This window comes from Pseudonaja textilis, chromosome 10, assembly GCF_049901715.1.
Source record: "Pseudonaja textilis isolate UNSWEBS1 chromosome 10, rPseTex1.2, whole genome shotgun sequence".
NCBI classification, from domain to species: domain Eukaryota; kingdom Metazoa; phylum Chordata; class Lepidosauria; order Squamata; family Elapidae; genus Pseudonaja; species Pseudonaja textilis.
In genome coordinates, this window is record NC_141999.1 from 23,531,760 (window position 1) to 23,546,506 (window position 14,747).

At 47.2% G+C, this 14,747-nt stretch overlaps 1 protein-coding gene across 1 annotated transcript in view; it reads right to left on the minus strand.

Annotated features, from left to right (window-relative positions):
• Positions 1–11,609, minus strand: part of RASGRP4 (RAS guanyl releasing protein 4) — a 31,678-nt gene extending 20,069 nt beyond the window's left edge. Inside the window, exons 1-5 of the mRNA XM_087940194.1 lie at positions 11,386–11,609; positions 6,198–6,400; positions 5,192–5,297; positions 2,476–2,538; positions 1,756–1,887 (exon numbers count right to left, since the gene is read on the minus strand). Coding sequence (XP_087796320.1) covers positions 1,756–1,887; positions 2,476–2,538; positions 5,192–5,297; positions 6,198–6,400; positions 11,386–11,408 — 527 coding nt within the window. The 5' untranslated portion in view covers positions 11,409–11,609. The remainder of the gene's footprint in view (positions 1–1,755; positions 1,888–2,475; positions 2,539–5,191; positions 5,298–6,197; positions 6,401–11,385) is intronic.
• Between the last annotated feature and the right edge of the window lie 3,138 nt (positions 11,610–14,747).

Sequence of the window (14,747 nt, forward strand, 5' to 3'; positions counted from 1 at the left end):
TCCTTGCCTACAAGACATCCCAATCCTGAAAGGCCTTGGCCTGGACTGGGCCCGATCCTCCTCATTTTCTTCCAAAGCCAACGAAGCTGCCCCCTCAATCTCTGTCGGCTCTAATTCCAGCTCATCTTCCCCCGACCCCCATCCCAGATTCAGGCTCTGACGGTGGGCATGACACGAGTATCCAAAGATTCACAAGACCAGAAGGCTTCTCTGTGGAAATGCAGAGCAATGCAAGACCAACACTCATTGCTAGGGTGTGGACGGTGTGCACCTCAGCTACCTGGAGAAACATCAGCTTCCATGGATAGTTGTGGAAAGATCTAAGGAGAAGTTTGAAGAAGGCGGATGCTTTCCTGAGGAACAGAGATCCGCGGCTTTCTTGAACAGCGTTGGAAAGGTGAAGAGGCCAAGCTGTCGGAGATCAGGCAAGAAGCTCAGAATGGGTGTTATGGCAACACCCCATGGGCTTTCGTCACGGTTGGTTCATCTCCACCAAGTGACACATTACTGGACTTTCCTCCTACTTTACATCCTCATTATGATTTGGCAACCTTTCTGGAGAACCTGCTGAATCACTCCTCCTTGCGACTGAAGCAGAAGATTTTTTATTTTATTTTTTAAGGATGGGTTATGACCTCCCCTCCTCTTCCCCCAAGGAGCTTGCATTCAAAATAAAGTTTGCCATAGAACCGGCATTCTATAGAGCTTTAAAACTCGTGGACTTCAATTCCCAGAATTCCCCAGCCAGCATGGCTGGTTGAAGAATTCTGGAAGTTGTAGTCCACAGGTCTTCAAGTCGCCAAGGTTGGACACCCCTGCTGTAGACTAATATTTTTCCATTAATGCCCCCCGCTCAAAAGAATCAGCTAAAATGAAAATCCAAGAGTTAATTTAGCATTTTAGGTTTGACCAGCCATTCCTGTTTCCAGGTTATTGCTGCCTTCTACGGACAAAACACCCTGAAGAAAAATCATTGATGCCTTCTAATAAGGAGACATCTCAAAATAAATTTTAAAAGCATCCTTTGTAAATTTCCCTGAGCCCCTCTGTTTTATTTGGATAGTAAATTTGTCTCGGAGTTGTTGTTTGGAGTGGACGCTGGCACTATATATATATATATATATAAATGGCTTTTCAACCAAGCAATTTCAACCAAGCATGGTAGACAGATGACTTATCCTCTGGAAACAAATACTATGGAGGTAAGATGCCCCTAACGCTCCTTGGGCTGTGAATGTGTGCCTTAAAACGGCTTCTACTGTACAGCACAGTGGAATTGCCATGGTAATGGCTTCGCAGGGTAACGGTTCCACAGTCACAAGGGGGCTCCTTCTGGTAAGGGGGATTGGTTCTCATGGGCCCTCAGCCCTCCAAGGAAACGTCAGGGGATTGGCCAAGTGCAATCAAACGCTACAAACGTGAAACACCAGCATAGACAAGAAACTCCCGAGGAGAGGAATAGAAGACTTAGGTGACGCTGCGCGAGAGAGCAACTACATCTACAACTTCGGAGACAGTACAACAGCGTGAGGCCTGACTAAAGGATAAGAGAGATAGAGCTACTACATCTAGAACGTCAGAGACAGTACAACATTCCTTTTCCTGTCTAATACAGAATTGGGATAAATAAATATCCAGGCAATGCCAGGTTATCGCCTATATATAAATAAGTTAAAACAAGAGCGCACGGAATCTCGACGTGCCCATCCCTTCCACGAGGCGATTCCCATTTCTGAACTGATAGTCGCCACTCACATGCAGGTTGTATCGAGCATGTTGTTGTGTCCTGCTGGGCCTTGGCTCCTCACCACCTCCAAGATTTCTGTGATCACCTCCTCCAAGTGCGGGTCCAGGTGAAAAGCCTCCGGATAGTTCACAAGCCAGTAGCTGAAAAGGAAGCAAGAAGTTCAGGTTGGAGCTGCATGCTTGACTGGAGAATTCTGGGAGTCGAACTACCCCACATCTTAAGGTTTACTAGTTTGCTGACGGGAATTCTGGGAGTTGGTCCATATATCTTAAAGTTTACTAGCTTGCGGCTGAGGAATTCTGGGAGTTAAAGTCTACACATCTTAAAGTCTACTAGCTTGCTGATGGAGAATTCTGGGAATTGAAATCCATACATCTTAATGTTTACTAGCTTGCTGACCGGGGAATTCTGGGACTTGAAGTCCACAAATCTTAAAAGTTTACTAGTCTGGTGGCTGGGGAATTCTGGGAGTTGAAGTCCATATCTTAAAGTTTACTAGCTAGCTTGGTGGCTGGGGAATTCTGGGAATTAAAGTCTACACAGCTTAAAGTCTACTAGCTTGCTAACCGGGGAATTCTGGGATTTGAAGTCCACACATCTTAAAGATTTACTAGCTTGATGGCTGGGGAATTCTGGGAATTGAAGGCCACACATTTGAAATTGGCAAAGTTGAGAAACCTGGGAGGGTGGGGGGAGGAGAAAAAAGACAGTGGAAAGAGAATTCAGACCGGACAAAGTGGCAGATCTTCAGCTGACGTGAAGGATTCTTGTCCTGAGCTGATTCCTGATATGTGATCAATAGAGTTAAGGCTTAATTGGTTCTCAACTACTTAGGGAAAGGATTCAGAAATCTATTTTGCAGAAATGCACTTCTCTCCCTTCCTTCCAACAGAGTCCCTTTACTATGTGAGACCTTCTAGCACAGGGTTGTCAAACTCAATTTTATTGAGGGCCGCAACAGGGTTGTAGTTCACCTTGTGGGGGGGGGTCTGGGGGGAAGCGTGGCCAGGATGGACATAGCCAGCTCGACGTCACTCATCGAGGCTCCGTTTCTGGCCACGATGGCTTCCTGCAGCCCTCTGCCAGTGAAAACAGAGCCCTGGGAGAGCCCTCCCAAGCTCCGTTTTTACTGGCAGAGGGCTGCAGGAGGCCGTCATGATTGGAAACGGAGCCCAGGAGGCCTGCATGTGGCCCTCCCAAACTCTGTTTTCACTGGCAGAGGGCTGCAGGAGGCCGTCATGACCAGAAACAGAGTCCGGGAGGCCTGCATGTGATCCTCCCGAACTCCATTTTCATTGGCAGAGGGCTGCAGGAGGCCGTCGTGACCAGAAACGGAGCCCGGGAGGCCTGAGTGTGGCCCTCCCAAGCTCCGTTTTCACTAGCCAGGTCCAGCCCACGGGCCTTGAGTTTGATACCCCTGTTCTAGCAGGACCCTATTAGCTAAGAGGACATAATGCTGGAACATTTTTTTCACATAGCTCCTGATCTGTTGGAGCATTTGAAGGTCAGGCTGCCTTCATAGTTCAGCAGTTCAATACTGCCTCCCGCTACAAAGCTTACACTAATTAACTGGCATAATTGCTCCCTGGGGAGTTAATTCTCGAGGAGCCCCAGTAATTCACCCAGAAATTGTTCACTGGGAATTGTCATTCGTTGCAAGTGCTAAAACTCAAGATTCTTTTTGTGCTGGTTTTTTTTAAAAAAAAATCAGAACGCTGCTGAAGTATATAATGCTTGTTCTAGAGCTGTTCCTATTCTCCGGTTGGAGGCTGGACCAAAGAAATTTGCTAGCTTCCTATAATGCACAAAAACCCATATCCAGGTTCATATAATGTACTGTAAGAATAAACAGTATCATAGCCTGACTCACGCAGCCTCCTAAAATAACAGCATGGAAAAGAACCAGCCCATTTTATGCAAAGTCAGTCCCTCTAGAACTGATTTTGTAATTGTAATTTTTGTCAAGGAATCCTCGACCTTGTCACCACTAGCAAGCATTCCTTTTGCCTTTCTTGGAACTTTTAAATCTAAGAACTTTTCTTTAAATTTAAGTTCTATTGTTTCCGCTGTTTTACATACGGCATTTTATTCAGTGTTCAGTGTGCCTGGGGTCCCCTTTGGTGAGATGGGCAGCATACAGTTTTAATAAATAAATGGATGAATAAATGAATATGAAAACTGTTTCGTATCCAACAATTGCCACCATCTCCTTGGAAAGACATTCTAGGGCAGATGTCAGCAACCCGCAGCTCTGGAGCCGCATGCAGCTCTTTGGGTTCCCTGTTGAGTGATTTCCACCACTGGCTGGCCCGCCCTTCGCCCTCCCCTCCCAGTCACTCCTCACCATGCCTGAGACGGTAAAACACAAAAAACAGAAATGATATGGAGGGAGGGAGGGAGGAAGACCCATTTCCCACAGAAAACACTGGGAGCCACAAAATCTGGGTAGGTGTGGCGTGGCTTGGGTCATGTGACTGTTCTGACCCAAGCTTCATAAATCAAAATTAATCACAAACTTGTTTTAAAAGCAAAACCTATTTTATTGCAACGCTGGGAATTGTTTCCATTCCCAGCCAGAACTAATCTTAAACAGTCCCCCAAGATAAGCACACACCTTTCAGTTATGTGGAATGCTGCCAAAAACAGAAATATCCAATTAACTATAAAAGAAACCAACCAAAGCACACAGAGAACTCAGAACCGATCGAACTACTTTGCTTCCTGCAAAGGTTTCATCATTTAGGCCTGACTATTATCCCCCATGGGAGGGACAATCGCCTCCCAGCCTTACTCCTGAGTCCCCCTTTTGTTTCAGCTGCTCTCGCCTTCTAGCAGCTCTGCGCACACGCACACTGGGAACAGGCTCCCCTTGCTCCTCTGCCTTGCTGCTGCCAGACTCTGGAGGCTCCGGAGTCAGCACCCCACTCCCAGATGGTCCTCGCTCCATCCCTGCATCAGATGCAGGACCCTCGTCTGAGTCCCCTCCAGTCTCCCTGATTGGTCCCCGGTTCTTCCCCACTGTCCGATTCTGCTGCCATTTGCACCGGCTGCCAGCAAACCACAACAGTGAGTGACGTTGAATTGGCCAAACCCACTTAGGTTTTGTGGTTCCCGTTTTTTTTCTTTTCTGTGGGAAATGAGTCCAAACGGCTCTTTCAGCGTTTAAGGTTGCAGACCCCTGAATCTAGGGAGTGTCTATGGAGATTCTCAAATCATCCAGGTCGTGGTTGTCCCCAAAGTGCTTTTTCAAGAGGCAACTGGACTTATCTTGGGTTTTCCTCAAAGATGTTCCGCTTCCGAGAACCGACATGCAGAACTGGGGAAGCTCCTTGGGTGAGAAGCGAAACGTCATCAAGGAAAAACGAAGGTCAGCCCAGTCGCCTCTCGAAAAGGCACCTCGGGGATATCTTCAGGAGAGATTCTTTGTGTTCTCCAAAAGGATATAAAGTCAAAAGATGTCGAGCGAGCTCTGCAGACGGGACGACCCAACTATGAACGGTTAGTGTCATGTTCACCATGAAGTCGCTGGTGCACAGCTTGCCGTCTATATCTGGAGAAGAAAGACAAGGTGTTAGAGTGGATCTGTCGCTAGGCAGGAATGGAACGGAACAGAAACGAGGAAACCAAGCGGTCTGGGATTGATCTGCCTCCTAATACAGGGCATTCCTGGTCTTTAAGAGTTTGGTCTAACGCTTAAGGTACCAGGCTAGAAAGCAAGAGACCGTGAGTTCTAGTCCCGCCTTAGGCATGAAAGCTAGCTGGATGTCTTTGGGCCAATCACCAGGAGACTGGGAGTTCTAGTCCTGCCTTAGGCATGAAAGCTAGCTGGGTGACTTTGGGCCAATCACTAGGAGACAGGGAGTTCTAGTCCTGCCTTAGGCATGAAAGCCAGTTGGGTGACATTGGGCCAATCACCAAGAGACTGGGAGTTCTAGTCCTGCCTTAAGCATGAAAGCCGTCTGGGTGACTTTCAGCCAATCACCAGGAGACGGTGAGTTCTAGTCCCACCTTAGGCATGAAAGCTGACTGGGTGACTTTGGGCCAATCACCAGGAGACTGGGAGTTCTAGTCCCGCCTTAGGCATGAAAGCTAGCTGGATGTCTTTGGGCCAATCACCAGGAGACGGTGAGTTCTAATCCCGCCTTAGGCATGAAAGCCACCTTGGGCGAGTCCATCTTTTTCGCTCTCTCAGCCCTATCCACCTCACAGGGTTGTTGTTGTGGGGAAAATAGGAGAAGGAAGCTGTTCTATGTTCTCCTCCTTGAGTTATTATACAAACCAACAATGGAAAAAAAAATTCCTGGATGGTAATCTGGATTATCTGTGGCATGATTTGTGCTAGAATCAGCCTTGGTCTCTAGCCTTATGGAACACCTTCTCCTCCCCACTCCCTCCCTGCAGAATCAAAAAGGGGGTCTCCATCTCACCCCACCCCCTCCAGCCACAGTACCAAAGGAGCGAAGGCATTTCTCAATCAGCTCCTCCAGAGTGCAGGAACGGTTCAGTTCTCCCAGGCTGATGCAGGCCAATGCCTGGTTGATCTCCCGGGGGTTGGGGCAGGTCATATGGCGTCGGCTTTTCCGCCGGTAGATCTTACTGGCTCCAGGGAGGGTGCTGGAATCCATCCTACCAGCGGCCTCGGTCCGCGATCTCCTGCAAAAGCAACAGCTCTGCTTATTGGCCATCGTCAACAAACTTGGGAGAATCCCAGAGGTGGTATTCAGCTGGTTCACACCGGTTCCGGTGTACCGGTAGCAAAAATTTTGACTGGTTTGGAGAACCGGCAAATACTGCCTCTGACTGGTCCCGCACACCTGCCTCTGCTCTTACCTCTCCTATATTCTGTTGTTTCTTAGCTCAGCTGACTCGCGTGGCAGAGCGGATTGCTGCGCCTCAGCGGAGCTAAGAAACAGCTGTAGGTCGGTCTTAGACTCATTTGTGCGAGCACCCAGCATAGAACCGCGCATGTAGCTGATGATGAAGTTCTACAGAGGAATGATGGAGTCTGTCCTGTGCACTTCTATAAGTGTCTGGTTTGGTCCTGCAACCCAACAAGATAGATACAGACTGCAGAGAGTAAATAGGACTGCAGAAAAAAACATTGCTACCAATCTACCTTCCATCGAGGACCTGTATGCTGCACGAGTCAAAAAGAGGGCTGTGAAAATATCCACAGACCCCTCACATCCCAGACATAACCTGTTTCAACTCCTGACGCTAGAACAACTAGACACAAGGAGAGTTTTTTCCCGAACGCCATCACTCTGCTAAACAAATAATTCCCTCAGTGCTGTCCAACTATTTACAAAGTCTGCACTATTATTACTGTTAATCTTCTCATCACTCCTTATCACCCATCTCCTCCCACTTATGACTGTTGGACTGTAACTTTGTTGCTTGTATCCTTACAATTTATATGGACTGTTTCCTAGTATGATTTGATTGCTTATTGTACCCTATGACTATTATTAAGTGTTGGACCTGATGATTCTTGACTCTTGATGAATGTTATCTTTTCTTTTATGAACCCTGAGAGCATTTGCAACAAGACAAATTCCTTGTGTGTCCAATCACACTTAGCCAATAAAAGAATTCTATTCTATTCTATTCTATTCTGCTCTGCTCTGCTCTGCTCTGCTCTGTTCTAAATTCTATTCTATATTCTATATTCTATATTCTATATTCTATATTCTATATTCTGTTCTGTGTTCTGTGTTCTGTGTTCTATGTTCTATATTCCAAATTCTATATTCTATATTCTATTTTATTCTATTCTGTTCTATTCTATTCTATTCTATTCTATTCTATTCTATTCTATTCTATTCTGTTCTAAATTCTATTCTATATTCTATATTCTATATTCTATATTCTATATTCTATGTTCTATGTTCTATGTTCTATATTCCAAATTCTATATTCTATATTCTGTTCTATTCTATTCTATTCTATTTTTAATTCAGCCCACCTCCTTCTCTGCCATCCCCTTCTTCTTCTTTTGCCCTCAACCACTCCCAGCATTCAGCTCTTCTCCAGCGAGTCCTTCCTTCTCACGAGGTGGCCAAAGTCTTTGAGCTTCATCTTCGGGATCTGGCCTTCTCAAGACCAGTCAGGGTTCATCTCCTCTTGGGCTGACCGGTTGGGTGGCCTTGCAGTCCAAGGGACTCGCAGGAGCCTTTTCCAGCGCCATAGAGTTAAAGGTAAAGGTTCCCCTCACACATTCATGTCTGGTTGTTTCCGGCTCTAGCGGGCGCTGGTGCTCATCTCCGTTACAAAGCCAAAGAGCCAGCGCTGTCCAAAGACGTCTCCGTGGTCAGGTGACCGGCCTGACTGAATGCCTTCGAAGGCGCACGGAACGCTGTTCCCTTCCCACCAAAGGGGTCCCTATTTTTCTACTCGCATTTTTTTTGTTTACATGCTTTCGAACTGCTAGGTTGGGCAGAAGCTGCTGGGACAAGGAACGGGAGCTTGCTCCGTGATGCAGCACTAGGGATTCGAACCGCCAAACTGCCAACCTCTCTGATCGACAAGCTCAGCGCTGCTGATCCTTAAAGAAGACCCCTCTTCAACTTTGCAGATGACGGTAAACCACCCAACTTGACGCAATATGTGGATGTGCTCAACTTCCTTGTGTGTAGAGACAGCACAGTCCCTCCCTGCCTGCCTGCCTTCTCAGTCAAACCAGACCTCTCTGCTTTGATCTCCGGGCGGAAAGCCAGCCTGTCTTTTGTCCGGGTGTCTCATCTCCACGACGCTGGGAGCCCTTATCCTACACTCTGATCGGCGGGAATGTGTACTGAATCCAAACCGAGCATCTTTTATGCTCTTCCGCCAAGCAGAATCAGGAACTGGCCGTGCACCGCGAAGCTTCTTTGCAAAATCTCCACACCGCCTTACTCCGAGTCAAATAATTCTGCTCAGCCTCAACAGCAGAGATAGATCCAGGCAAAGGTGTTTGACGTGTTTTTGGCAAGTTAGCTAGTGAAATAGAAGACCGTGTAAATCTGGCGTGGGATCCTAAAGACCGTAAATGCAACAATAGAAGAGACATATCTGCAGCTCAGGATTCAACCGTCCTTTTCTCTGAGCTTGGTGGTTTTCTCACGGACGTTTCATGACCAATTCATTAACACCTCCAGCTCGCGCTGATGATGTTACCTAGTTTGACAAGGAAACGTCTACAAGAAAAGCACTGAAGCTCAGAGAGCCCCAAGGGCCTCCCCCCCTCCCGGTCTAAATATAATCTTCGTCTCTAAAATAGAAGATTGAAGATTACAAGCTTCAATTGCACAAGGACAATTCAATTCTTTTGAAACGAGCTTAGGAAGGTAACATGAAACCAAGCCCACATCCCGAAAGAAAGAAAGAAAGAAAGAAAGAAAGAAAGAAAGAAAGAAAGAAAGAAAGAAAGAAAGAAAGAAAGAAAAGAAAGAAAGAAAGATTTTCGTTCAAGGTGGGGGAAAAACTTGAAATTTCCAGATGTAGCTGGGGCAGATTATCCAGGACCCATCCGCCCTTGAGTGGAAGTATGGATGCATCTTAACTCCCTCCCTCCCTCCATCCCATGATATGCAGTGGTTAGAGTGCAGCATTGCAGGCTAACTCTGCCCACCGCCAGCAGTTCAATCCTGACTGACTCAAAGTTGACTCAGTCTTCCATCCTTCCAAGGTCGGTAGTACTATTGCTCTTCCTTCCTTCCTTCCTTCCTTCCTTCCTTCCTTCCTTCCTTCCTTCCTTCCTTCCTTCCTTCCTTCCTTCCTCTTTCTCTCCCTCCCTCCCTCCCTTCCATGGTGCACAGTGGTTAGAGTGCAGCATTGCAGGCTAAATCTGCCCACTGCCAGCAGTTCAATCCTGACTGACTCAAGTTGACTCAGTCTTCCATCCTTCCAAGATCGGTAGTACTATTGCTCTTCCTTCCTTCCTTCCTTCCTTCCTTCCTTCCTTCCTTCCTTCCTTCCTTCCTTCCTTCCTTCCTTCCTTCCTTCCTTCCTTCCTTCCTCTTTCTCTCCCTCCCTCCCGCCCTTCCATGGTGCACAGTGGTTAGAGTGCAGCATTGCAGGCTAAATCTGCCCACCGCCAACAGTTCAATCCTGACTGACTCAAAATTGACTCAGTCTTCCATCCTTCCAAGGTCGGTAGTACTATTGCTCTCCCTCCCTCCCTCCCCCTCCCTTCCTCCCTTTCCTTCCTTCCTTCCTCCTTCTCCCTCCCTCCCCTCCCTCCCCTCCCTTCCTGCCTCCTTCCCTCCATTCCATGGTGCGCAGTGGTTAGAATGCAGCCTTGCAGGCTGATTCTGCCCACAGCCAGGAAGTTCAATCCTGACCGGCTCAAGGTTGACTCAGCCTTCCGTCCTTCCAAGATCAGTAAAACGAGGACCCAGATTGTTGGGGGGGGGGGCAAGAGGCTGGCTCTGTAAACCGCCTAGAGAAGGCCGTAAAGCCCTGCGAAGCTGTATATATAAGTCTAAGGGCTATTGCAATTGCTTTTTTCTGGAGAGGCTCCACTGATGGCCCGCAACAGACCGCTGAAGCAAACTGCTTGCAACCCTGGGCCACGATCTTGCACAAGTTCCTCAAATGTCCATTTCAAGAGCTTGGCACGCACATATCCTGGCATGCATGCACACACACACACACACACACACACACACACACACACACTCTGCAGCCTCATGTTGACTGGCTGTGCCTCAAGGAAAATAGGAGGCACGGTGGGCATTTCTGCCAAGTGCCCCCTCTCAGCCCCAAGGAAAGACCCTCTTTCCGTCAGCCTGCGGCCCTTCCCTTCCCCACTACCCCCTCCCTCCACCCTACCCCAGCTCTCCAGTTTCCCCTCCGCTGTCTTGTTGCCTGCTGCATCTTGCCGATCTCGTACTAGGAAGTTCCCTCTTGAAGCAAAACCACTTCCAACATCTCGAAAAACATCGCCGAGCTGCAAACGCCGGCTAGCCCGGGCTTGAGATGCGATTTGAGTCGTTTATTTAAGATTTTCGTTCTGATAAACGGCAGGGCGGTGGCTACCACAGATGCAAAGGGTTCCAATCCTTCCGACGGGCCTAGGCACCGGATCGTAGGGGGCCCCGAGGGTGCCGTCCGTCAACATTACCCAAATGTGACAGCTGTCACCTCCCAATTTCAAGCTGGCTCTTTCCCTCTGAAGTTGTATGCCAGGTTGAAAAGAAACTTACCTGCGGGCGTTCAGCCATAAGGGGCCCCAGGTTGCAGGTAAGAAGTAAGAACGAAGTGCCAGGTAAATAGATCGTCTCGCCTGCTTTTCTACGCAGTGGGAGAACTCCCGAGTAATTCCAGAGAGAGGAAAAAATAGCCCTTTTTTTTCCCCAGGACACAAAGGAAAGAAGAAAAAAAATCTCGGCCCCCTTTTTAAGTTTCGGGCTCGGCAACCTAAAACTTTCCAGATGCCCACTAACCCGGTGCCTCTCCCAAACTGGCACCTTGTGAAAGATGAATTTCATATGGGAGGGCGACTCCTTCTTTTCCACACCAATGCAAAAGAGGAGAAGTGACAAAACGAAGTTGTGTTCACCTTACTCACAATGACACGGAACTTAGAAAGCACCAAGAAATTCCCGGTGACTAAGAGGAGGAGAAAGACAAGGAAGGTTTCAAGCCGTCCGGCTTACCGCTTGCTCTCCCGTCGTATCATGGTTCTTCCTTGTTTTTGGCTAGCTCACCGGGGTCCTTTTCCTTTTAGCCTGCCGTTGTGACCATTAGGGCGGGTTGCCTCCTTCGCTTGGAATTTCTCTGCCAAACGCCAGAGACGTTTCCGTCAGCGTGAGCGCGGCACAGACAAGTCGGACGGCTGAGATGCTAGCTGGCTGCAAGGCAGCTGAGTCAAAAACCAACTGGTTGGTTTTGTGCTGATGTGGAGTTAAAAGGAACTGGATTACACATGCGATGTGGGGTGTGTGTGTGTGTGTGTGTGTCTGGAAAAAAGTAGAACTAAATCTTAGTTTTCACTCTATGGCTAGTCAGAGAGGTTCGTGCGCATGGAGCTTTGCTCATTAGGCCAAATCCAACAGGTGCAATTTTTTTTCCCCTGTGATGGTGGTTTTAACTCTACAAGGTAGAGTTAAGTCCTCAACTTACAGCTGATAGTTCAGTCATCCTCTCATTCTATGACCCCTAGAATCCCTTGCGGGCTGGAGTCTGGACAACTGAAAGGAGCTGAGTATTTACTGGCCAGATGCCCTTCTTGTCACCGATGCGGACTTATATTCGGCAGGTAAATTCTCATCGTGAGCAGAGGGAGAAATATCTGCCTCTACCCGGGATTGAACTCACAGCCTCCTGATGGTGAGACGAGAGCTCCAGTTCTAAGTCACCGCACCACTACAACTGATAGTTTAGTCACCCTGTTGTCAAGTTACAACAGCATGGAAAAAAGGGGCCTGTGATTGGTCCTTGCCCGTACTGCTGTCATTGTATTCCCCATAGCAACATGGTCAAAATTCTAGCGCCTGGCACAGATTTATGACCGTTGCCATGTCCTGGGTTCAAGGGTTTGCCACTTGCAACCTTCCCTGCCAGCTTCCAACCAGCCAAGTCAACGGGGGAAGCCTGATTTGCTTAAATGACCATGTGATTCACTTAACAACGGTAGTGATTTGCTGAACGATGGTGGCCAACACGGAATAAAAACAGGCATGGCTCATTCAGCAACTGCCTTGCTTTGCCCTGCAAATTCTGCCCCCAATTCTGGTTGTAAACTGAGGAGTACTTGTACAGATAGTTCTCGACTTACAACCGCAATGGCACCCCCAAATTTCTGTCGCTAAGTAAGACATTTGTTCAGTGAGTTTTGCCCCATTTTTGCGACCTTTCTGGCCATCCTTGTTAAGTGAATCCCTGCAGTTGTTACGTTAGTCACACGGTTCTTAAGTGAATCTGGCTTTCCCGGTGAGTTTGCTCATTAGAAGCTCATTAGAAGTCATTGTAACCGTCATAAATCCTTTCCTCTTTCTTCTTTCCTCTCCTCTTCCCTCTTTTATATTTCCTTTCCTTTCCTTTCCTTTCCTTTCCTTTCCTTTCCTTCTCTATTTCCTTTTTCCTTTTATTCTTTCTCTCTCTGCTGCCCACCTGCAGGAATTTTGAGAGCCGTAGTCAGGCCCCTGAGTCCACCCGCTGAGCTGAACCAATGACCATTTTTCTAACCATGCCTCGTTGACCAAACCTCCCTTAGCATTTATTACACAAACCATGCTGAAGCAGGAAACCACAATGGTTGGCTTCACAAAAACCCTCGACCAAGCCCAGGAGAAGAAGGCGGTCAAGCGCAGGCGGGGAAAAAAAAAGGAACAAGCGCCTTTCCATTGGTCCCGCTTGCTTTCCTCAGCTATTTGATCCACATACCTGAGCAGGTGAGATGGTTCCACTCTCAGTAGCTGAGGCTCCCTAAAGAAGGTGTAAAAAAATCACAGGAGTAGAACATAAAAAGGGGGAAAGAGAAGTTGGTTTTCTTTCATGCAACCCAGCTAACGCTATCAGATTTAAAAATAATCCACACCCCACCCCACAAATATAAGATCGCAGAATAATAGGCCAACCCTCCAAGGGATCTTGGAGGTCTTCAAGCCCGACCCCTTTCTTCCAATACAAGTTGACTCCAGGAAATGACATTCTGCAATGCATCCTACACGGGAGATTCTTACACCTCCATTCCGAGGCCTCCAGCCCATCCAGGAACAAAATGCAAACATTCTGATTTCCATTTATTTTATCACTGGATATCCCTCCTGCTCATTTTATTTTCCTTCCACAAGTGCTCTTCCTTCCGTTCTTTTCGAGGAGAGATGTGCCCCTTTAAATATTTTTTCCCCCTCTGCAGAGAATTTATAAATAGGATATGCCTTTTTTTTTTCCTGTCTTTCTTCGGAAGCCTGTTGGGTTTTTTGTTTTTTGTTTAATCTTCCTCATTGTGGTTACGCTTGTAGGTGGGGAAAACCTAAACTTGGTGTTTCTTAAAAGAGAGACTAGTTCAAAGGAAAGGAAGACCAAAACTGTTGTGCGTTGTGGAAAGGTATAGATAAGCCCTGAAGTTGAAACAGTTTAGTGTGTGTGTGTTTTTTTAAAAATTGCTAATTGGTTTTTGTTTTTTGGTTAAGAAAAGATTCTAGTTAGAAAACATTCTGAGGTCTTTTTACGTGGGGGGAAAAAAAACAGACCAACCTCTTTTAGAAAGTGGAAAAACCAGAAATTTAATATCGGGCTCCCCAAATTAAGAATGTGGTTCCGTCGGTCTTACTTGAATGTGGTTGACTTGGGAAAAGGAGCTACATCTCAACCCCAGTTGTAGGCCCTGGGAATTTTGAGTTGACTAATTTGGCTGGCTTGGGCTTCCTTCCAACCTGTTGTATTTTGCTCTCACCTTGCCCTACTCGTCTTCCAAACTTGCTCTTAAAGGGTCTTGTGTGTTTCCCAGCCATGAAAAAGATTGTTTTTTAAAGCCGTGCAGACTACCTTGTGTGAAATGTAACGCCGTGCCTAGCAAGGACCATGTCGAGTTCAGAGAACAAACCAAGCAAATTCTCTCAAGCCATCATCTCTTTTCTTGCCAGCAGTGGCATATGTGTCTCTCCTTCCAAGACCAGTCCCAGACAGGTGAGTAAGGCCTTGTCTGAAGAGTTAAAAGGGGCTTCGTTAAAAAAGTATAATTTCCTTGGAGTCCATCTTGAGTCTGCTAGAAGAGTAGGAGAATAGAAGAACAGAGTCCTAAGGGACTTTGGAGGTCTTCTAACCCAACCCCCTGCTTAAGCAGCGGGAGACTTTATAACTCCAAACTTGGCAACTTTAAGACTTGTGGACTCCAAACCTGGCAACTTGTAGACTCCAAACCTGGCAACTTAAAGACTTGTAGACTCCAAACTTGGCAACTTTAAGACTTGTAGACTCCAAACTTAGCAACTTTAAGACTTGCAGACTCCAAACTTGGCAACTTTAAGACTTGTAGACTCCAAACTTAGCAACTTTAAGACTTGTAGACTCC